General features: G+C 36.5%; 1 protein-coding gene across 1 annotated transcript; it reads left to right on the top strand.

Moving 5' to 3' along the window:
• The first annotated feature begins 1274 nt into the window (after nucleotides 1–1274).
• kcnk3a (potassium channel, subfamily K, member 3a) lies at nucleotides 1275–25289 on the top strand. The gene is made up of 2 exons (XM_051092148.1): nucleotides 1275–1735; nucleotides 18489–25289. The coding sequence occupies exons 1-2, from the start codon at nucleotides 1282–1284 to the stop codon at nucleotides 19376–19378; spliced, it is 1344 nt and encodes a 447-aa protein (XP_050948105.1). The 5' UTR covers nucleotides 1275–1281; the 3' UTR covers nucleotides 19379–25289.
• Nucleotides 25290–25660: the final 371 nt, after the last annotated feature.

Raw genomic sequence — 25660 nt, 5'->3', positions numbered from 1 at the left:
ATAATTTGAATATCACAAAGGATAGAATCCAGGATAATTGATAGTGTGTATAACTTTCTTTCTCATGTTGAACATAAGAAGATATTTTGAAGAATGTTGGTAAACAAACAGTTCACGGCAGCCATTGACATCCTGGGGATGGAAATTGGGAACCAGAAACTGTGGTTATCCACATTCTTCAAAATATTTTCTTTTGGGTTTAGCCAAAATAATACAAATTTGGAACAACTTGAATATTTTATTTTATTTTATTTTGCTTTATTATTATTATTATTTTATTTATTTAACGGTCCCTTTAATTCGAAAGCAACACTGGAAAATAACCTAAAATAATAACATCTAAATTAACTGGTTTTATTCAGTTTAAAAATATTATTTACCTTTACTGAGCCAACATTTATACATTTAGCCTAAATAGCTTAACAAATTTTTATGGCTAAATCGGGTAATATGGTACCTCACAATTCGATTTATATTGATTATTAGGGTCATGATTCGATTAAAAACTGATTCATGAATTTTACATTTTTAATCACAATTCCTGATTTTTTATCAGATTTTTTGTGCACACTGGACATCAACCACACAAGTATTTTGATACATAAACACAACACTGATTTAACAATTAACTTCCCAATAAGTGAAAAATATTTTAACAATAGATCAATAATTAATATAATATTTTTCCAAACACTTGCCCTTGCTGAAAATGGGGCAGGATGTATTTGTTTTTTTTTCCTCCAGTGCTGTTGCTATTTTGTTCCAACAACAATGCTGTTGTTATTATTATTATTAACTAGAAAATTGATTTTTGAAATTTGTGAATCGATGCGAATCGCTCAAAGACTGAATCGCGATTCAAATATGAATCGATTTTCCCCCCGCCCTTAAAATCGGGTATAAATACCTTTTGGGGGTAACAAATGCAAGTTACCACTTTATTTTCTAACATACTTAAAATAGGCCAATTCAATCACTGAGTAATTGAATAATTCTTTAAAAAGGCGTATGTTGTAGAATAAAGTTTGCATATGCCGGTGGATTTTTTTATGTACTTGTCAGTTAGATGTTAAAGCTTCTTGATTACCTTCATTATGGTGATGTCATGCAAATTTATTTATGAACCATTGTTACATTTCATTGCGCTTGTTTGTCCCACTTTACCTGATGTTTGCTGAACCCACTCTGTATAAAATGAGGTTATTATAGATGACAGGTTTAGCTCCATCTTCAGAGGTCCCTTTAAAATCAGTCTGTAAATGAACTGTCTGTTTTGTACCAATGGGAGGTTATGAAGATGAAACACGGCTGAGATGTGTTGACTCAACAGGCACATGTTCACCCGTGGTGCTGAAGGAACAGCTCAGTGAGCCCCGTCGCAATGAAACAGCCCGGTGCTTCCTCATCACCATCACTCCTCAAAGTTTGCGGCTCATTTCATTCGCTCTGACCATGAAGAGACAAAACATCAGGACCCTCGTGTTAATCATCTGCACTTTCACTTATTTGCTCGTCGGAGCGGCTGTTTTTGACGCTTTAGAGTCCAAGATGGAGATCACCCAAAAGAAGATCCTGGACGATCGGAAGCGAGAGCTAATGGACAAGTACAACTTGAGCAAAGTCAATTTTGACGAGCTGGAGCGGGTCGTGCTGCAGCTGAAGCCGCACAAGGCTGGAGTCCAGTGGAGGTTCGCTGGCTCCTTTTATTTCGCCATCACGGTTATTACCACCATAGGTATGTCAGACATTCAAATCCCATGCCTGTCAGTTTGTTTTCCACAAAACTTTTAATTGCTGTCATTTTGGTTAAGTTCCTCACGCAAATATGATTGTAATAAACCATAGATGAGTTCTTGGTCGCCAGTGATGTACACTAATCTGCGGGAGTCCTGTGTGTATTTACGTCATTTTGATTAGTAAAGTACGCGAATTGAATAAATAACAATAAAACAAACCGCACATATTTTGTTATTTCGAACGCTGGATTAATCCAGTCAGTTTATTTTATGATGAGTAACAGCCTTGCAAATCGTTTTAGGAGAAATTAAAATAGCACACCCTGCTAGAAAACCCAGTTTAAGATGATAGCTGTGTTTGGAACATGATAACTGGTTTCTAGCTAGTCTAGGTTGGTCATTAGCTGGGTCAAACTGCCCTTTAGTTCCTCTAAATTGGTCATTAGCTGATCTAGACTGGGAGTTAACTGGTCTAACATGGTCATTGGCTGGTTGACCATTGTGGACCAGCAACAAATCATCTACAATCTGCTCATACTTGCTTAAGGGGCTGCAGTGATTTGTAGGTTGATGGTCAAGCAAATTATCATCTTAAAGACCAGTCAGAACACGTCTGCTATCTTCCAAAACACCGTGACCAGCTCAAACTGGATTTTCCAGCAGGGACACAGATAGCTTGTGTGCACTTACACAACCTTCAGAAAAAGTCAGACTTCCTAGAGGCATTGAGACATCTGTGGGCTTTGGTTTAGCTCGGCAGTGTACTACATGTGTGACACTGGACAGCTCTTGAAGAATCCACACTTAGCTGACAGAACAGGGTTGTGCAAGGTCTTTTAATTCATCCAAAGGCCAGCCGACCATGTTCAGTGACAGGTCTTCATCTGTCTGTGTCTTTCTGCTTCATTGTCTCAGCAATAGGAAATATGGAGTTGACATGACATGTCGAGCAGTGACAGCACTGTCCTGCAGTGTGCCCTGCTGTACTTAATCTAAAATGACATTAAACATTTATGTATAATTCTTTGTAATAATTTATAATAAGTCTCACAGTTTTATAAAATTGCAAATAACATGTAATTATGTTTCCCATAAATTTTACATTTAACAAGTCTATGAAAGTAATAATAAGAACCTTTTTTTAAGTATACTTAAGTGTACTCACAAGGGTACTTACAGACTGAACTTGCATCATTATGTAATGGACTGTAAATCATATTAAAATCTCCACCCCATTTTAGGATTCACAAAAACTGGAACAACTTAATTAATTTTTCCATTGTCATGTATGCTGGGTTTCCTCTTATCAGACACATCCATGGTCAGGTCTGTTTCATGTGTCTGCTATAGATCAGGTTACTGTGTACACTTGCAATGAGTAATCTAATCATCAGTTAAGCAACCAGCCTGCCAGCACCTTATTGTCAATGCAGGACACTCTGTAAACAAGGAACTGTTTACTATCTGCGGTCTGTGGTATCAGCTTAATACACTGAGCTAACCTGATCCATTAGTCTAGTGGAAGTTTCGTACTGTTATTATCTGCCCGGAGTTCTCTATCACCAAACAGGACAGTAACCAGCATAGATATTGAGGCAGATGTGTTGCCCTGAATATTTAGATGAGGGGTCAAACAGTATCTCAAATATTTGGTTACATCCTTGTTTCCAACAGGAAGGTTTAGTTTGCATGGTGACCAGATCGATTGATTTAAGATGGGAAGAGTTTATAGCAAGTGACTCACCCACAGATAAATCAATAGCTAAAAAAATCATTTAAATCTTTTCTAAATGTGTTTTACTTTTGAACGTGAAAAAAGCGACTTATTATTCTTATTTTCTTATTTTTATTTTCACTGACATTGAACTTCCTTGTTAAGATGGTTTAGGATAGTCAGCTAATTAATTACAGTTGAGGTCAAAAGTTTACATCCCCATGCAGAATCTGCAAAATGTTAATTGTTTCACCAAAATAAGAGGGATCATACAAAATGCATGTTATTGTTTAATTAGGACTGACCTGAATAAGATATTTTACATAAAAGATGTAGTCCACAAAAGAAAATAATAGTTACTTTAATAAAAAATGACTCCATTCAAAAGTTTACATCCCCTTGATTCTTAATACTGTGTTGTTACCTGAATGATCCACAGTTGTGTTTTTTTTTTTTGTTTAGTGATAGTTGTCCATAAGTCCCTTGTTTGTCCTGAACAGTTAAACTGCCTGCTGTTCTTCAGAAAAATCCTTTAGGTCCCACAAATTCTTTGGTTTTCCAGCATTTTTGTGTATTTGAATCCTTTCCAACAATGACTGTATGATTTTGATTTTGATCCATCTTTTCACACTGAGGACAACTGAGAAACTCATATGCAACTATTACAGAAGGTTCAAGAAGAAAACACAATGCATTAAGAGCTGGGAGGTGAAAACTTTTTGAATCTGAAGATCTGGGTAAATGTAACATATTTTGTCTTCTGGGAATCATGTAACTGTCCTCTGTAGCCTCAGAAGTGCAGTACTAAATGAAAAAAAAAAAAAAAAAGATATTTAGGCAAAATAAGAAAAATGCAAAAGAAAAGAAAAATCTCCATTCTTTTCAAAAGTTTTCACCCCCCTTAACGCATGGTTTTTCTTTCTGAAGCATCAGTGAGCGTTTGAACCTTCTGTATTTAGGTTGAGGCATATTTTTCCAGTGAGCCTGTTATTAAATTGTGTTATTGTATTGTATTATTATATGTAACACGATTTAAAATCGATTATTGGTTGTCGTAACATAGTTTCGATGACATATCATAAACCCATTTTGTAGAACTTCTTTCAGTCAATTGAATCGCTTCAATTCATCAAGTAGACTCATCTGCATTCTGTTACATTGAGCACAGTGTGCATGTTTTGTAAACAACAGCCATGAGACATTTCTGATCTGATTTTTAGTGATTCAGAAGAGGCTTAATTATACACGGCTTCCATAATGCAACCCACCGACTAGTCAATTTCGAAATACGCAGCTGACTGATTTCAAAATACTGTTTTACACATAAGTAGCAGAACTCTTGAACATTTGGAAAAACAGAAAACAGAAATTGCTCAGCACAGATTTTAAGGGAATTTGTGAGAGAATAATGTGCTCCCTAGATCATTTTTGAATTTATGCTCAGGATGTTGATGTGAAAGATGTGGGATCAATACAGTTCCAGGGTCCGGCGACAGTACAGCAGGACACGAGCACCTCTTCTGCCCTCCTCTGTGGGGAAGGAGTGTTTTGAATGGAAAGAATGTGAACTGAAAAAACAAATACCCTCCTGGCCAGCAGAGCAGCAGGTCATACATCAGTTGGAATCTGTGGCTTTTTGCACTTTATACATTTCGGACGACTTTTCACATAGAGAATCTGCTGATCAGCTCTGGTGTCCCAGCTGATATTTCAAAAAGACTAGGTACTATCAATGCTTTATATTCGCAGCATTTTTTTTTTATTAAATTAAATTTTTATTATTTTTTTTTAATATGCCACTTTATCCAAAGCATATTTACAGTCCACCAGCCAGCTGGACAGACCTTTTTATGACACAGACGATGCTAAGACACACTTACAAAGGAAGTTATACAGAGATTACAACATGCAATGCACTGCATATCCTGCACTAAAACGAACAGAAAAATCATTATTTTCTGATATTACGGAACAAAAACCGGTGTGTCTAAACGGAAAGATTAAACTTTTACAACTAATTTAGATTCACCCACAATCAAATCCATCAATACGTTATCCAAAATTGTTAGTATTATGCTGTTGTCCCGCAGATGTTCCCACAGAGTTCACAGAATGCACAATATTTAAATACTGTAGGCCTACACACAAAATCAACAAAACAATATTAATACTACATATTGCTCATTATTTAAATGAATGAATAAGTTAATTATATTGCTAATTGATATCCATTATGAATTAAAAGGAACATGTTGAACATGATAATGCTGTACCTGAGATAGGTTGAAAGGTTGAGGAACACTGATCTACTCCACCAACCTGCTGGATGTCTGAGTAAGAGATGTTTAAGCAAATGGCCTTGGGATGTTGTTGGTATGACTCTGCACAGTGCAATTAATGCTTACATATACAGTATATGTGGATACATTTTCATTCAGTGTGACACATGGCCAGTTGCCTAGTAGTGACAGCATCAGCTTTGCATGGACAGTCACCATCAGTCATAATGAAAGACTCATTTCTGCATCCAAACAAAGCTATGATCTTATATTGCCCCATAACTCTAAATACAGTTGCATCACACACTGTAAAACGCGCTGTAAATCTGTATTGCAAAAAGTGCTATATAATAGGGATGTCACAATTCTCAATATAATACCGTTCGGTACGACATCCACTGTTCAATATGCGATTGTGAATTGCGGTTTTGCGGTTTCAGCAATTAAATAACTTCCTTGTTTTATTTCTCTCTGAATTTGCTGTATGTGTGCCCACGATTTCACGTGCTGAGATGAGGAAACTAGTGATGGGTAGGGCTGGGAGTCGATTCCAAAAAGAAACGATTCCGAGGCGTTGGGAATCGAGAGTCGATTCCAACGGTTGGAATCGATCCTATCAAGGGGAATCAACTCCCCATTCATAGTCGTTTTCAGTTCAACAAAGCTTATCTATGGGCGCCTCTTAAACGAACGGCTGTATCATACGAAGGCTGCATATCTCATCTGCTGTCATAAAACGTCGCTGAACATCGATTCCCAAAAATAAACTAAATGAAAATAGTCGGTACTGAGCTCATTTGAGTTTGAGGATGCAGCCTTGCTCAATAATAGTGATTATAAGTCTGATTCGTTCCCACGAAAAGGTTCTTTCGGATAGATCGATTTAATGAACCAGTTCAAAACGAGTTATTTTACGGTGGAACGGCCTCATATTGTCCATAGTTTTGAGCACTGCACGAAAGAATAGATCATAATCAAGGGTCTTGATCCTATTTCCATCTTAAATAAACTGCTATTTATTAACCTTTCTAACAGCCAATGCTAATTCTGAAAGAAAACGCTGAGAGCACAGATCAGTGGCCGAGAGCGCATCTGATTGACAGATAAACAACGAGCTTGTTCTGGTTATTCATTATATCTGGTTTCAGTACAGTTTGTTAATTTTGCGCAAAGCATACCGTTGAAATACACATCGTTCAGCTGAACTGCGCTGTAGGCTATGACTAATTTCATGTGCAATGCAGACAAAATTACAATTTAATTACAGAAATGTATCATAATTTTTTAAAATAAAGCTTCATATTATGATAAGGCTACTTTCTAAGACCTTTATAGCCTACAGTCATGGCGAAATTAGGTTCCTCCACTCTAAAAAACCAAGAATCGAAAACAACAGTGAGGAATCGATTCTTGGAATCGAATCTCATCGATTCCAGAACCAGGAATCGGAATCAGACTCGATTCCAAAATTTTCGGAATCGAACAGCCCTAGTCATGGGTCGTTCTTGAACGATTCGTTCATTTTGAATGAATCTTTAATGTGACTCGGGACGAACGAGTTGTCTCGGGGAGTGATTTATTCAGTCACACATGCGCAACATCCTATTAGGTTCTGTACTGGAATTAGTTCACCTGTTTCGAGTCTTCAGCTTTTTGGAGTCGTTTGTTCATCTTATAGGGCTGTCACGAACGACTCGAACCCGAAGACTCGAGAGATGAACTAATGAATTGTCTTTCTGGCTCAGACTGCATAGGTTGAACTTATGGGGCTGTCACATGATGAATGAATGACTCGAACCTGAAAACTTGTCAGATAAGAGGTGAGGTGAGCTAATCATGGACTAAAGACCCAGGTAAACAATGAATTATCTTGAATCTTTTCTGTTTCTTATAGCATTATAGTTTTGTCTTGTTTGTAGTGTGATCAACTTTTGTGTAAGCAGTAGATGTGTTAGGTAGGTCACACGTAACATAACTATATTTTTCTAAAATGAACGAAATGACTCGAAAAAAGATTCGTTCATTTTGCTGAACAAGACTCAAAGGTCCGAGTCGGTAAAATGATCCGAACTTCTCATCACTAGAGGAAACGCTTCCCTGCTTATATTTGAAAAAGCAACACACGCAGAGAATCTTCTATTCTAATCATATGCAACGATAAGCCTTTCTAAACTTGTTTTCCAACAAGAGCTATAAAAACAAAAGTTATAAAAATTATTATAACTTGTTTTTAATTCACAGAATCAGTCGAGTTATTGAAATAACTTCTTTATGTGATCTAATGTGGATTCTTATCGCAGAATGAGGCTGACAATAAATTCTATACTTATATTCTATGTATGTCGATTAGCAATGGCTTATGAAAATACACGAGATGGCTTGGAGAACACAGATAAACCATATATTATTACAGACGAGTGTTTATTGTCCTTGCATTTCATCATTCAAAACGTTTAACGTTATATTTTTGTTTTAATCAGTTACAGCAATAGCCATGCTTTTATCCACATTAGAGAAGCTGGAACGGAACGTCATCAGTGATACTTCTGTGACGCATTTGTGGATTTTCTGCACGAGGGCGCCCTCTGGTGTCCAGCATGAATGAAACCCATTTTATTTTGCGTAAAAATCGAAAACATAATACCTCTCTCAAAAGAAAAAATAAGCAGATATATACTAAACCACGCTTTTCCAGTGTACAGAGGTATACGGGAGTATTTTGTTAATTTGTTGCAAAAAAGCACACACTGAAGTGGCAAGATATCAGAACCGAACCGAACCGAAAACCATGGTTAAAAACCGAGGTACGTATTGAACCGTGGACTAACTGTATTGTTGCATCCCTACTATATAAATTAACATGACTTGACACTCTCAGAAATAAAGCAGAAACAAACGCTGTCACTGGGTTCATACCTTTTCGAACGTTAACAATAAATATAATTGAGCTACTAATATGTTAACTAAAATGTACTAAAATATGGGGGTGGGAATCTTTCGGTACCTCACAATTGAATTCATATCGATTCTTGGGGTCATGCTTTATTTAAAAATGGATTTACGATTTTTCGATTTGTAATCACAATTTTTTTATCAAATTTTTTTGTGCACACTGGACATCAACCGCACCATACAAAAACACATAGTGTGTCCTGGTTAAGGAAATTAGTGTTTCCTATTAACTATGAACTTCCTAATAAATGAAACATATTTTAACAAAAGATAAATAATTTTATTGGTTTTTTTTTTGAAAATGGGTAAGGATGTATTTGTTTTTCCTTCTCCAATGCTGTTTTATTCCGACAATATCATGCTACGATTGTTATTATATTAACTAGAAAATCGAGTTTTGAAATTTGTGAATCGAAGCGAACCGCTAGAAGACTGAATCATGATTCAGATGTGAATCGATTTTTTCCCCCAGCCCTAATAAAATGTACCATAAAAGTATATATGCACCCTTTAGGGGTAAATAAGGTACTATATTATATTATATTATATTATATTCGTGTCAAGTTGTAAATAAAATAAAAGATTTTTGGGGTATGTTTCACAAGAAAATACTATTTTACTTTTAGTTTATCTACTGTACTTTAAAATTTCATTTCAATTTAGCAATTTCAGAGTGAAAATTATAAACTATATTATTTTTTTCAGCGTAGGACATTTGGAAAAGGACATGAATTGGTAGTATGTAGAAATATATATATATATACACTACCTTTTTTTTCTTAAAGTAATTAATACTTATTAATACTCATAAGTATTTTGCATTAAACTGATCAAAGATGACAGAATACTTTTACATTATTAGAAATTTCTATAACAAATTTCTCAAGTAAATGCCATTCTTTTAAATTTTGTAGTCATCAAAGAATCCTGAAAAAAGCATCATGGTTTCCCCAAGGACATTAAGTACAAAAATCTAAACACTGGATGAAGTCAGTTTAAAAATTCTTGTTTAATTTTTTTTTTTTTTTTTTTTTTTTTTTTTTTTGGACATATCACAGTCAAATGTTTTTACAGAAGGAATTTTGGGTATCCCATTTTTGTCACTCCATAATTCAGAAAATACTGTACTTAGAACAGACAGAAAACAATATATTTTCAGTTTTTTGGGGAATAAAATGTATATAATCAAGCAAATTATATATGAACATATCCCTCTGTTAAAACCTTCAGGATATAGACAGAAACAAAAATGTAAAGTTTGGTGTGTGTAAGTGCTACTAAAATGAAGATTTATGTCTCAGTGTAGGAGAAAAAACTCATTTTGAGAAAGTGGCCTTTAAAATATGTATTATAATGTTAATAAAAATTTATTGACACAAATAGGTAAAATGCTATAAAAGAAACACTTAGCAGTGTCTTTAGTGTGAAAAAAACCCATCATGAAAGCCCAAAAACTTAAACTTGACAGATGCATGAAAAAACATGCAAATCATGTTTTTTTCCTGCGGTGTTTTCCCTTAAGCAGCAAAAAAAAAAAAAAAAAAAAAAAAAAAAAAAAAAAAAAAATTGTTTCTTAAGCAGAAAATTCTGCTTTGCATCACAGGAATAAATTATACATTAAAATACATTACAATAGAAAAGTTATTTTAAATTCTAATGATATGTCATGATATTAGTGTTTTTGCTCTGTTGTTTTGTTGTAAAAAAAAAAAAAAAAATAGATGAAGCTTTGGTTAACATATGAGCTTTATATTTATGTAAGTGTATTTAAAAACTGTACAAAATTGAAAATGTACTAATACTATATCAAGGAAGGGAATCTGACATTTATTATCAAGTAACCAAATGCTGTCTTACGTAAAAGAGAAAACCAAATAGCATTATATAATCACACGACTCTGCAGCACTGGTTTGCCATCTCGTTTTTCAAGAAGATGTGAAAGATTAAAAGTGACAGCAGCGGGACATCTGACCGGAGTCTGTCCACCCCCAAAACACTGCTACAGTTACATATAGCCTACTAAACATAACGGCTCGGCACATGTACACACACACACACACAAATATAAAAACAATCATATACATAAACAAACTATGGGGTTTTATTTCTTCATATTATCCAGGAACATCTGTGGAGGGTCCTACAAAGCAGTTTTATGCGTGCCATAGGATAATCTGATTATTAATAATTTCATTAATCCTCGATGTAGGACTGATGAGCTGACAGTGATGTAATTCTAATAAAGGTGGATGCATCCCAGATCAGCCTTTGATCTGCCTTTAACAAACACATGCAAACACCACATGCACTTGGTACATATACATTATATTTTTTCCCTTATGTTTATTATTATCACCCCTTATTTTTGTCCCTTAATATGGTTTATATTGTAATTTAACCAATGGGGAACATCTTTAATCCTTAATTTTGCACCATCCCTTCCCCCAACTCTCTCACACCTTCTCTAAGTATTTAATCCCCAACCCCTTTATAATATGTGTTCAACTACTGAATGGATTTGCAGTGACTGCAGCACATTTGATGATAATAATTCAGAAAAAAAAAGAGTTATTTTAGGAGATGTAAGCTGAATGGATGGAGAGAAGCAGAGACATGAAAATGAGCTCTAAACAGCAGCCTGTATGTACAGATGGCTCGACTGAGCCGCTTTCAAAGAAATAATTCATGCTGCTTCTATAATAAGAGCAACTGGACTCCATCAAAGTGCAGTGCAAATACAATTACAGATGATCAAGCAAGATGAATCTCAATTAAAGAATTTCAACAGGTGCAGGGATAGTAGGGATATTGTTGTACTTGCAGTGCCATTTCATCCCGAACATTAATATTTTAGCAAACAAGATTTCGAATTTTGAATGCTTGATTCCTATGGAGAAGTTCACGCAGGTTCTTTAAAGGAACAGTTCACCCAAAAATTAATATTTGCTGGAAATGTACTTACCCTTAGGTCATCCAAGGTGTAGATGAGTTTGTTCTCATCTGAACAGATTTGGAAAAATTTAGTATTACGCCATTTGGTCACCACTGGAGTGAATGGGTGCTGTCAGAATGAGAGTCCAAACAGCTGTTAAAAACATCTAGGGCTGCCCACGACCAAAGATTTTTCTGGTTGACTAGTAGTTGTTCATGTTAAGCATTTGTCAACTATTAGTTACATGTTTATTAATAAAACATATAAATCATAATAATTAGCCTTTAAATGCTTACATAGCCTACATTGTAAAAAAATAAATAAATAAAATAACTTAAAATAATTTTTTACCCTGCTGTCTTAAAATTTTAAGTCCAGTCAACTCAAAAAAGTTTAGTCAACTTGAAATGTTAAGTTATACTAAGTGACAACTTAGATATTCGAGTTGACTAAACTAAAAAAAAATTGGTTTGTTAAACTTAAAAGCTGTGTTTGTTTAAGGTGGCTGCCTTAAAATTGATAAAAGTTGATTCAATTCAAATAAGTTGTCACTTAGTACAACTTAACATTTCAAGTTGCCTAAACTTTTTTTGAGTTGACTGAACTTAAAAGTTTAAAGCAGCCAGAAGCAAATTAGTTTAAGTTGACTCAAAAATTGTTTTTTTTACAGTGTAATAAGCACACGAGTGCACGCAAAGAAGCTTGCCATAGCGCACCGGCAGATATTGTCATTATGAATGTGTCAGGAAAACAGTAAGGAGGCTGCATAAACGTTTTAATAATTTACTGATAAACTAGTGCTTTCTTTGTTTTCGGCTTAGAAGATGAAGTCCGCGACACTGACTTGTCGTCATCTCTGCAGTAGTTTTCTGTTTGAATTGATTAATTTAAAAGTAGACATTCTACTCTATAGATATATTATTCATTTCTGCAAGGCAAGTATACACAAAGTTACGAAGTTTCACACTCAAGTTAACAGAGACCAAGGCTAAAAAAGCACATCCTGTTTGTTGTTATTATTTTACAAAAGCGCAACATTTCGTTGTTATTCTAAGTGCACACAAATAAATGCAGAGTTGTTAAAAATTCAAAAAATGTATTGCTTTTATCTGACGGAGTATTTTAAGAGCAAGTGACCACACCGGTGCCACCATCTGTCATGCAGTAAGCACACTACTATTCAGCTTCTAAACTCCACACAGACACCTAAATAGTGCACATTTTTCTAGGTTAACATTAGATTGAGGGGACATGTAAAGTTGCTACGACTTACATATTTCTGATGAAAAGCCATATTTGAGGTTGATGAATGATAGGTGAGCATTTTGATGTCCTGCCCGATGTACTGTATTACCACACAGACCAGCCGTTAACGATCTGTCTGTCACAGACTACGTGACTTCTGATTTTTTTTGGATAGTCTTCTATCCATAATATAGGTTTTTCCAGTAAAAATGCATCTTGTCTGAATCAGGAGCAAAATACAGTCATGGCCAAAAACATCGGCACCTTTTTCTCAGAAAATTGTTGCAGATGCAAATGTTTTGGTACTCACTTGTTTATTTATTTATTACTTTTGTTTGTTTGCATTGAAGCAACACAAAAGTCAAATCTGATACAATTCCACTCAGAACCTTGGACAAAATTATTGGCACCCTTAACTTAATATTTGGTAGAAATTTGGAAAAAATAACTGAAATCAATCACCTACTGTAACCTGAAAGCTTGATTCCTATGGAGAAGATCACGCACGTTCTTTAAAGGAATAGTTTACCCAAAAATGAATATTGGCTGAAAATGTACTTACCCTTAGGTCACCCAAGATGTAGAGTAAGTTGACACCCTTAACTTAATATGTGGTAGGACCCCCTTTGGAAAAAATAACTGAAATCAATCACTTCCTGTAACCATGAATGAGTTTCTTACAGCTCTCTACTGGAATTTTGGACCACTCTTCTTTTGCAAACTGCTCCAGGTCATTCAGATTTGAAGGATGCCTTCTCCCAACTGCTGTTTTGAGATCTCTCCACAGGTGTTCTGTGGGATTCAGATCTGGACTCATTGCTGGCCATTTCATAACTTACTCTCCAGCACTTTGTTTGTAACCATTTCTGAGTGCTTTTTGAAGTGTGTTTCGGGTCATTGTCTTGCTGGAAGACCATGACCTCTGGTGGAGACGCAGCTTTCTGACACTGGCCATTTCGTTGTGCCCCAGAATTCTTTGGTAATCATCAGATTTCATGATACCATTCACACAGTCAAGGCATCCAGTGCCAGAAGCAGCAAAGCAATGCCAAAACATCTTTGAACCTCCACCATGTTTGACTGTAGGGGCTGTGTTATTTTCTTTGAAGGCCTCATTTCTTTTTCTGAAAACAGTGCCATGATGTCCTTTACTAAAAAGCTTGACTTTTGTCTCATCTGTCCACAGTACGGATAGTGGTTTTGTCACGTAAGTTTTGGCAAACTCCAGTCTTGCTTTTTTATGCCTTTGTGTCAGCAGTGGTGTCCTTCTGGGTCTTCTGCTATAGCGTCCCTTCATTCAGATGGCGACAGATAGTGTGAGCTGACACTGTTGTACCCTGTGTCTGCAGATCAGCTTGAATTTGTTTGGAAGTTAATCAGGGTTCTTTATCCACCATTCGACCAATCCTTCATTGTAATTTTTCATTGATTTTGCTCTTCCGTCCACGTCCAGGGAGGTTAGCTACAGTAAACCTCTTGATGATATTGCGCACAGTGGACACAGGAACATTAAGATCTCTGGAGATGGACTTGTAGCCTTGAGATTGTCCATGTTTTCCACAATTTTTTTCTCTCAAATCCACAGACAACTCTTTACACTTCTATCTTTTCTCCATGCTCAGTGTGACACACAACACAAAGGTTGAGTCAACTTCTCTCCATTTTAACTGGTTGCAAGTGTGATTACTATATTGCCCACACATGTTACTTGCCACTGGTGTGTCTAAATACAAATTACATGAGCATCACATGCTTGAAAAGCAGTTATTTCTTACAATTTTGACAAGGTGCCAATAATTTTGTCCAGTCCATTTTTGAGTTCTGTGTGAAATTTTAAAGTTTGACTTTTTTTTTTTTTTTTTTTTTTTTTGTGTGTGTGTGTGTTGTTGCAATGTAAACAAAAACAAAAAGCATGTGAATACCAAAACATTTGCAGTTGGAACAATTTTCTGAGAAAAGTGTTGCATTTTCTGACAGAATTGCAAGTGTGACAATATTTTTGGCCATGACTGTATGCACAAATCAAGCACTGGTTACTAATGAAAACAGTCCAAAAAACTTCTGAACAAATATGTGGGTGAATTTTGATGTGGGAGGAAAACAGGAGATGGACTTTCACTGGAGGAAGTGCTATTATGAATTATGGACCTGTATTTTGGACAGAAATTATGGTGTAAATGGAAAGGGAAGGGTTGGAGACCCTTTTACTAAAACGCCTATAACTCTTTAACGAAAAGAGATATTTTCAGAGCTTAATCTGAGGTCACAGTAAAAAACTTGGTGGTCTTTATCCAAAAGTGTCTATGAGGACATTTGTGTATCTCAAAAATTGCCGCCATTGCAAATGTAAACGCCTCAATATGAAGTGCAAAGTTTCATGGAGATCAGACCATAGGTGGCGCTATAACAGTCAGAAATGTTAAAATGACCTGGAATGCCTTTTTCCATATGTGCTTAAATGCCTTAAAACACTTGAATCCCCATAATCGCTGTTTGCAGCTATATTTTACTATTGATTTTGCTGCTGACATTCAATGGTTTCATCATCAAATCACTTTAGTTCAGCCTAAATGTTTATATTATAAATAAAAAAGGTTAATAGCTAATATTAATAATAGTGTTATTCCATTACCATATAGGTAATTTCATTTTACCCCTAAATTTTAGTTACACGAACAACCTCCCTTTCTATCCTGTTGTAGCTTTTATTGTTTGTATTAGTGACTTAGCAGATTTTGCCACAGTTTTTATATTCTGTAAATGAGCTTGTCATTGTGGTAATACCTTAAAGAAACATTTCAGGCCTAATATCATTTACTCTAGGACTAGAATATGTTCCAAGATAAACATGCATTTATGTTTGATTTTTATGTCACGTGGTGCGCGTCTTTAGTTAAAGTATAATATTTGTACTAGCAGCCATAATACATATATTATTATGAAAATGTGATGGTGAAGCTTGTGTACTGAAATTTTAATCCTGTAGATTTGCCACTGTGTTCATGAGCAACACACTAAATTAAGAGCTACATTCTACTAAGAATGAAACATCTATTTGACTGGTGTCTTCTATAGAGCTGCTTTACAGGTTAATTTCATTTGTTTCAAAATGAATACACTTTACAGCATTAACTCATATGCAATCATGTGCAATATCTCTTCTGACAAATGTAATTATGGTGACTCATTATTTTGATGGTCCCCTTTAGACACTCTGTTGAGTATAAGTAAATTTGCAACTACACATCAACTACCAGTCATTAGAGTGTTGGTGACTGTCTGCTTAATATCTGCTAACACTTTATTTTGATGGCCCACCAACAGACATCCTGCTGCCAGTAAGTAACTTTGTCAACTACCGGTCATTAGAGTATAAACAGCCTGTCTGCTTAATATCTTCTAACACTTTATTTTGATGGTCCCCCAAACAGACATTCTACTGATAATTTTGCAGTTTTAAGTACATGTCAACTTATTCTACTAACCCTAACCTAATTCTACTATAAATAGAGTTAGTTGACGTTGCAACTAGTTGTCTAAAGGGGACTATCAAAATAAAGTTTCAGATTTCATAAAATTGTACATTTTTGGTTCACTTGCATGAACTACAAAACAAATTATTATTCAAGCCTGATTCCATTTATTTATTTCTTTATTTTTTACATGTATATTGGCTGATTCCAATAACAATTAATGATTTTTTTTTCTGTTTAAACTGGCCTTAAAAATATCTGTATCTATTTAAAATTAGAAGCAACCACTGCATTTTAATCACAATCCAAACAAAGATGCTACAAACATGTAGCATGAGCATGATGAGCAGAATGAAAATAACGTTAAATGTACTAGTAGCAAGTGTGCAATGCAGTTTTGCATGTGTATGAGCCTGTTTACAAACCTGTTGTCCAACAAAGATATCATTTATTGGCATGCTTTTTCTCCAGATTAACTTCATAACATAGTCGAGTGTTTGAAATAACCTTTTGTGATTGGCCATGGTTTCATATCAAAGAATGAGGCTGAAATCATACTATTTTATAGTATTATAAAGGCTATATCAATTAGCATTGCATTATAAATATATTTTCCCTGCTAAAAAAAAACAAAACAAAAAAAACAGCTAACACCAGCCTAAGCTAAAACCATCCAGGTTGGTCTTAGCTGGCTGGCAGGCTGTTTTTAGAGGGGTTTTGGCCACTTCCAGGGTGGTCTTAGCTGGTCAGGCTTGGAGACCAGCTGGAACAACCAGCTAAAACCAGCTACGTCCAGCTTAAACCGGCTAAGACCAGCCTAAGATGGTTGACTGGTTTTAGCTGGTCATCCAGGCTGGTCTTAGCTGGTCAGCAGGCTGGTTTTAGAGGGGTTTTAGCCACTTTCTTAGCTGGTCAGGCTTGGAAACCAGCTGGAACAACCAGCTAAAACCAGGCTGGGAGACCAGCTAAAACCAGCTACTTCCAGCCTAAACCAGCTAAGACCAGCCAACCAGCCTAGGCTGGTTTTAGCTGTTTTTTTAGCAGGGTAATACTCACAACACTCTGTTTTGGGTAGAAATAGGAAAGATAATACTTTTCTCTAAAGTAACAGGATTTCTCTGAATTATCGTCATTGATATCGCTATCGCAATAAATACCAGAAATGATCGTGATAAATTTTTAAGCGCATATCACCCATCCCTACTAATCATTAGTCGATGAGAGGAGGCTTGGTCGACCAAAATTTAGTTTGTCACTTAGTCGGAGGAAAAAAAATACACACCAAGTGGCAAAATCATGTAGTCCATGACAGACAGAACGTTAACGGCATAACACAGTACATTGGATAGGACACCCAAATGCTCACCTATCATTTGTCTACATCAAATATGGCTTATTATCTAAAATATGTAAGTAGTAGCAACTTTACATGGCTGCTCAAACTAATGTTAACCGAAAAATGTGTGCTATTTATGTGTCTGTGCAGAGTGTAGAAGCTGAATAGTAGCACGCTTACTGCATGACAAATGGAGGCGCCAGTGAATAGTTCATCAATTTTGGTCATACAGATAAGATTAATATATCTTTGTGTGAACTCACAATAAACAAACATTGCTTTTGTAAAATAATGAAAGCAAACAGGATGCGCTTTCTTCTGTCTCGGTCTCTGACCTTGAACAAATCAACCAAAACTCTGTGTATACTTGCATTACATACATGAAAAATATAACTATAGAGTGCAAAATGTTTACTTTCAAATGAACCAATTCAAATGGAAAACAATTATTCTCAGATTATGCAATTAGTATGAAACATGCATACAACCCTAGCCTGTATAGTATTCTCTCCTCTTTGTGTCAGTCTTCAGCATCTCCGCCCTCTGTTAACTTTCTATGTATAGACTTAGTAATATCTCCACACAAATGTCATTTTTTTATGCAAAAGATTGCAATGCAGTTTGTGTGCAATACTAGAATAGAAACTGGGCAAAATAAAAGTAAAAAATGGCCGGTTGATGATCTTGCATTGGAGTAAAAGCATCCGGTTCCAATTTGTGGCTGGCCGACTGGTGCATCTCTACAAATACTGTATACGTATTTTTATGTATTTTTATGACAACCATCAAAATAATGAGTTGCGTCCATTATATTTTCTAGGATATGGCCATGCGGCCCCCAGCACGGATGGTGGGAAGGTGTTCTGCATGTTCTACGCTCTTCTAGGGATTCCTCTCACCCTGGTGATGTTTCAAAGTCTGGGTGAACGCATCAACACATTCGTCAAGTATCTGTTGCACCGTCTCAAAAAGTGTCTTGGCCTTCGGAACACCGAGGTCTCGATGGCTAACATGGTGTGCATTGGCTTAATATCCTGTATGAGCACCTTGTGTGTGGGAGCAGCGGCTTTCTCCCGCTATGAGGACTGGAGCTTCTTCCACGCATACTATTACTGCTTCATAACCCTCACCACCATTGGTTTTGGGGACTATGTAGCCCTGCAGAAGGATAATGCGTTACAAACCAACCCCCAGTATGTCGCGTTTAGCTTCATGTACATCCTCACGGGACTCACAGTCATCGGCGCCTTCCTAAACCTGGTGGTTCTGCGTTTCATGACCATGAACGCTGAGGATGAACGTCGCGATGCCGAACAGCGTACGTTGCTGTCCCGAAACCGGCAGAGCGGCGGCGCCGGAACCAACCACTGCATGTCTGACCCGCCATCTTCATCCACCGCAGGCCACGGAGGAGGCTCTGGGAAAGGGTTGTGTAACGTCTACGCCGAAGTGCTGCATTTCCAGTCCATGTGCTCTTGTCTCTGGTACAAAAGCCAGGAGAAGATGCGCTACTCGATTCCCATGATTATTTCGCATGATCTGTCAACTTCAGACACCTACATGGAGCACAGCGAGACCTCCGACGCCCTTCACTCCAACGGCTGCGTGTGCAGTGCCTTGCAGGAGCACTCGGCCACCAGTTCGGTGTACACGGGCCTGCTCAGCCCAGCACATTACCAAAGACTCTCCAAACGCCGCAGCTCCATCTAGAGGGCTGGAGGATGTATTGCATGTGAATCTCTTCGCCTTACGAAACCAACCACTGTTATACTTGGGGTTGAAAAAAAAAAAAAACGCTGCTTCTAAGCTGCTCGGATCCTCTGTCAGTCGAATATATGTAATGTAGTGATAGACGGGGGAGGGCGGCCTGTCAGCAGGTGCTGCTTGAGGACCGGAGACGTAGCAGCGTGCAATAAACACAGGGTAAAGGCCTGTCTTATTTAAGGTACACTTTGAGGATTTCGAGAAAAGACAAAACGCAAACTGCTAGCTCTTTTCTGAGCTTAAGGGTAAATGGAAACAAATGCAGGTCTTTCAAAACCAAGTCCCAAAGTGTCAGGCTCTTCTGGTTTTGAGTTGAATAGATAGTTTGTGTGATGCAACCATTTATACAGTTCTTTATTATTTTTTCAGGAGTTATGAAGTAATGATAGTAATTAAAGAAATAAAATATTAACAAACAATTATTTTATATAACAACTTTGCTAATGATTAGTATAGACCTTAGTCAGGTAAGTGCCTTATTTAATTTCTGAAAAGGAATGGAGCGCTGCAGTGATGACGTATGTTTGTAGGCCAACCTTAGCTGGTTCATCATGATCATCTCCACAGATGAACACAACTTTTATGAATTCTGAAGGCTAAATACCATGGCCAGAAATAGAAAGCTAAATGTAAGCTACAAATAACTAAATACTCAATGTCACCACCAATAAGCTTGATTTCTTTATTTTAAAGGGGTCATCGGATGCTAAGTTCTCTTTTGCATGCTGTTTCAACATTAATGTGTGTTGTACAAATCTACCCTGTAATGGTAAAAATCCATGCCTTGGTTTTTAATTAATCTGTAAAAATAATGTCCCCTTTTTCAAATCGAGTCATTCTCAGATGCCTGTCGTTGTTGCGTCACACCCACAGAGGCCGCTCCCACGATAGTTGATTGACATGAGCATCTTACCTCAGATCAGTTGTAACAGACCAACCTCCATGTTTTGATGCCAGAGCAGGGATGAGGTTAGAAAAGAACTGAGCGGTTGAGGTGTTGTGTTGCTGTATGTAATAATGAACGTAGTGGTCATCATTTACTCCCAACATCTGAGCCGCTGAAGATGCAGTGGATTACGTTTGTTTGTGAAGGGAATGCGCCTCCCGATCTACATATATCCGTCTATTTTCACACAAATCATTCATGATCCAGCTTCACTTACAGCAGAAGTGAGTATAAGGGTTTTTTATGAATCTTTGCGATCGTCTTTCCTAACAAAGTGCTAGTTAGCAAGTGTAGCGGCTAAACACAGCTAAATGCGGCTAAAGTAAACAGGCTCGTCACTCCACAGAGAGAAGAGAGGGGTGGGGCGAGCAGAGATCATTTGCATTTAAAGCAGCCTCGACCAGAATGAGATGATTTTTGCAGAGCTGATTTTGGCAAGGTAAAAAGGGTGTTGTTTTACACAACCATTGAGAATTTTTAACCAAAGGATATTATAGACTTTTCATTAAGACCCTAAAGAATCATATCAACTTGTGGAAAATGGGCATCCGATGACCCCTTTAAAAATATTTTCCTTGAAAGTTTGAATTAAAATAGTTTTCAAGAGTGTGATTATAAACACAACAAGACTCTGAAAGGTGTCTAATCAGTAACTTCTGCAGTCCTATTTAGCCACTTATTAGCAAGTATAAGCATTTAAAAAAATCCAGGGGGAGTATTACTGATGTAGATTGTGTAAACCACAGAGTTATTTCAGACATTTAACCAAAAACCCATTCAAAAATCATGCTGTCTTCAGAACCATGGAACCAGAAGTGCTAAAATGCACTATGTTTGGAGGTTTTGGCCTATAAAAATATCTCATCCCTGCAGCACTCCATGAAAACAAGGCTGTGAGGGAGAGATACACGGTGCGTTTAATGGATTGTATTGCTCTTGAACAACTTGCCGATTGGTTGCTGGCGAAAAGTCTTTTTGGAAAAACTTTCAGCAAACAAAAACTCAAACAGTTTTAAAAGTTCTGAGTTGTGAATTACATATCGATATTCCTCACAGCCTCTTTTTCATCCATGTAAAATTCAATATGGTGTCTAATCTGACTAAGGTCTATTTGCTTTTTGTTTTCTTCAAACTCACATTCACAATGAATTGTATTGTTCATCTATCCACGAGTTCCCTTTTTCTGTTTTTATATCCACTGTTATTTTAACCCATCACTATGTTTGTCTGAGTAATTATTTGTTTGCATTATTGTAGCTATTGTAACATCTCTGTTTTTTAAATGATATTTGATTATATAATTGCATAGGATTATATTGTACTTGAAGTTGCACTTTAGATGATAACTATTAGCTTCAGGGCTGTAGAGTGCACAGATTATCTTTTAAGGTCGACATGAATCTGAATGGACCCTATTTACATTCTTGTTCCTGGTCCTGTAGTCGTGCACAATTCATCATGTTATTCCAAAGGACGAAATTTTTTGTAATCTTTGATTAAAATGTATATAAATAGAATCTGCTTCTAAAATAATTTAAAAAAACAAGCGAAGCCAATTTTTAAAAATGAAATTAACAACCATTTAAGCATTGTTTTAGGCCAATTTTGTTGGTAATGTCTTATAAAAATCTTTCTTGCTGATAAATAAAGGTTACAGCAATAAAAGCAAATCAGAATTTGAACATGATCCCAAAAAAAATGACCCTGAGGCCATGCAAACATGAGTTTGTTTCTTCATCAGAACAGATTAAGAGAAATTTGTCATTACATCACTTGCTCACTAATGGATCCTCTGTAGTGAATGGGTGCCATCAGAATGAGAGTCCAAACTGCTGATAAAACGGTCACAATAATCCACAAGTAATCCACATGACTGTAGTCCATCAATTAATGTCTTTTGAAGCAAAAACTGTATGTTTGTAAGAAACAAATCCATTTTAAGACATTGTAAACACATAATTTAGGCTAAAATACAAGTCTTTTCTCTGAATCAGGAGAGAAATATGCACAGATCAAGCTCTGTTTACAAGTGAATGCAGTCCAAAACAGTTCTAAACAAATGCACTGCCCTCCAAAAGTTTGGAAACACCCCTGGCAAAGTGTGGTTTTGGACAATATCAGCATAAATCCTTATCATTTTTTGGTGCAAATACATGAAAGCAACTTGACATTATCATTGAAGGTCAGCAATAATAATTGTAATTTTGATTACATAATAATGGCAATCTATACATGTCAAAGTCAGACATGCCCCTTTTCCAGCTGTGATGCCTGATTACTGGTTTAAACTTGGCCCAGGTTTTTAAAAGATTTTTGGGTCAGCACACCTTAATAGCTTCAACAATTGATTGCCAATTAAGTTTGGAATACAATGAATTTAGGCCCAGATTATGCAAAGCTGTAATAGCTGCTACTGGTAGATATTTTGATGAATCGAAAGTTTTTTCTATGTATAAACTGTTTATGTAATAAAATATGTTTTCATAGTTTGTGTTGTCCATTATCAGTGCAAAATTATCACAAATTAAAAAGGATTTGTGCCAGTAGTGTCCAAAACCCCACTTTTCTAAGGTGTTTCCAAACTTTTGGAAGGCAGTGTATGTCTGTGGATTTTGATGTGAAAGGACAACAGGGGATGGATTTTTTCACTGGAGGAAGTATTATGGATTATGGACTTGTATTTTGAAGCGATGGTTTCAAGTTAAAAGCCTTGATGGATGTTTTATTTATTTATTTATTTAATTACGAAAACAAACAGCTTTACACCTCTCAAGAAGTTAATTGACAGACTAGAGTGGTTTGGATTACTCGTGGATTATTGTGATGTTTTTATCAGCTGTTTGTACTCTGACAGCACCCATTCACTGCAGAGCATCCGTTGGTGAACAATTATATTTATGATGTGATAATCTACATGTTGGATAGTCTGAGGGTGAGTAAATTTTCAGCTAATTTTCATTTTGAGTGGTCAGTTCCTTTAAAAGGGTCATCGGATGCAAAACTCACTTTTACATGTTGTTTGAACATAAATGTGTGTTGGCAGTGTGTGTCCACAACCACCCTATAATGATAAAAATTAGGGATGCACCGAAACGTATCGGCCGAAATGCTTGCGCGTTTTGTCAGTAAAGCCGGTTCTGTAATCAGCGGTAAATGCCATCAGGTGCGTGATTTCACGTTGAGCCGTATATACTACACACAGCCGTTGTTCACCGACGAGCTGCGCAAATTCACACTGATAATGAACATGGATTTGCGCAGCTCGTCAGTGAACAACGGCTGTGATCCACCCAGTGGTATTTTTTAATCCCTAAAAATAACATCCCCTTTTTCAAATCAAGCCATTCTCAGCTTCTTGTCTGTGTGACCTCACAAAAACCCAGGCCGCTCCCATTATAGTTGATAGCCGTCTTACCTTAGACCCGCCCTGAGTGAGCTGAGAACTGTCATAAACATAGCAGTCTTCATTTACTCCCGACATCTGAGCTGCTGAAGACGCAGAGGATTAAAGTTACTTTTGTTTTTGAAGGAAATGCACGTCTACATAAATGCGTCTATGTTTGCGCAAATCATTCGTGATTCAGCTTCACCTACAGCAGAAGAGTAGGTATAAGGTTTTTCATGCATCTTTGCAAATCGCCTTTCTCAATAATGTGCTAGTTAGCAAGTTTCAAGGCTAAATGCGGCTGAAGTAAACAGTATTGTTATCACCCCACAGAAGATAGGGGCGGGGCGAGCAAAGCTCATTAGCATTTAAAGGAACATGCAACCTAACAGGTCGCTCTAAAAAGGGCTGATTTTGACAAGGTAACAAGGGTGTTTTTTACAGTACCACTGAGAAATTTTAACCAAAGTATGTTATAGACTTCTCATTAAGACCCTAGCGAATCATATCAACTGGAAAATGAGCATCCGATGACCCCCTTAAGTTTGAATGTGACCTTCAGCCTCGACATCCCAAGCACTGTCCATTCGGTTACAGAATTTTTACCTCCACTACAGAATTTCACAATCCAATGAATTTTTAATGGCTAAAAACCAATCCTGCATTATGTTCTCATTACGTATGTTTTTTTAAAACTTGGAAATACACCGCATTACAAACGAAATGGGTTGCATAGCATTTTGCGTTGACTGTAACTAAACAGCAATAGGGTTTTTACTATATATTTTTGTCAGTACACACATTTTTAACCTTGTATAATTGCATTAGGTCTGAAGGTGTTAATATTTGAAGACTCACTAAAATTTTTAGCATCAGGTTTGAAGGCAAGTTTTGTATATTTACGTACATAAAACGTATATTAACAGGCACAAATGGGCAGTAAAACTGCACTTTTAAAATTCAAAAACTAATCAAACGGTCACTGATTTCCCTTTAATGACCTTGAACTGTCATCAAAGCAGTTTTCTCATCTAAACCCACGTCCGAATCCAGATTTGGAAATCCAAAGTGTAATAAAATGTGCATAGAGATCATGTGGGCCTGTATTTTCTCAATTTAACTTACTTAGAGATGTCATATGTGCTTGTTGTTGCTACTTTTAGCACATAGGAAATATAATCTAAGCAATATGTCAGGAGATCATGTATAAATGTTTATTATATTAATGTCTTAGTCTCACATAGTTACATACATACTACAATACCAATAACCTGTCATTTGGTGCTTGTCATGTCATGTTTATGAAAACAAGTTTGATATTGTTTGCTGGGTGCCTTAGATTGCTACTAATGTTTGTTCCAAAATGTACTAATTGCACATTGCATGATAGAACTATGTAAACCCCCCCCCAAAAATGAAATATTCTGCCTTGATCCTGTTCGTTCTTTCTTACATTGTAAATCAAAAAGCATCCATGCTAATGTTACTCTACCTCAGAGGGTTGAGTCAGTGTGGGTTTTTTCCCATCTCCTTCATCTCCCTTCTCCTGCAAAAGGAAAAAAAAAAGCCCCGTCTCAGCAAAGTTGTCAGTTCGGATCATCTTCATCCAAGCCTCTCTTTCTATTTGGGAATGAAGCTGCATAATATGTCCACCTAGGGGCAAAGAAAGTATTTGACAAGTGGTTGGGCAGAGGGCACACATTAGAGCTGAGAATTGTGTTTGTGTGCATGTTGAGATATAGAAATGTCAAATTCTCAGTTAAATAATCGTTCATTTGGCACTTTATCCACTGCTGTGCTTCTGCAGATGAAGGGAAGGAATTTAAATTATAGAATACAGAAAGAAATTCGTGTACTATTCTAAATTTTGCATCATTGTGAAGAGTCTTCTATATTC

The sequence above is a fragment of the Labeo rohita genome, chromosome 20 (assembly GCF_022985175.1).
Source record: "Labeo rohita strain BAU-BD-2019 chromosome 20, IGBB_LRoh.1.0, whole genome shotgun sequence".
Taxonomy (NCBI): domain Eukaryota; kingdom Metazoa; phylum Chordata; class Actinopteri; order Cypriniformes; family Cyprinidae; genus Labeo; species Labeo rohita.
The sequence above is the reverse complement of the archived record's forward strand: the minus strand, read 5'-3'. Positions and strand labels throughout refer to the sequence as shown.

What these genes read in the sequence shown, in the direction of transcription:
- kcnk3a (XM_051092148.1), top strand. Translation starts at nt 1,282, where the DNA reads ATGGGAGGTTATGAAGATGAAACACGGCTGAGATGTGTTGACTCAACA. An exon ending in CACGGTTATTACCACCATAG is followed by an intron (nt 1,736 to 18,488) that starts GTATGTCAGACA and finishes TATATTTTCTAG; the next exon opens with GATATGGCCATGCGGCCCCC.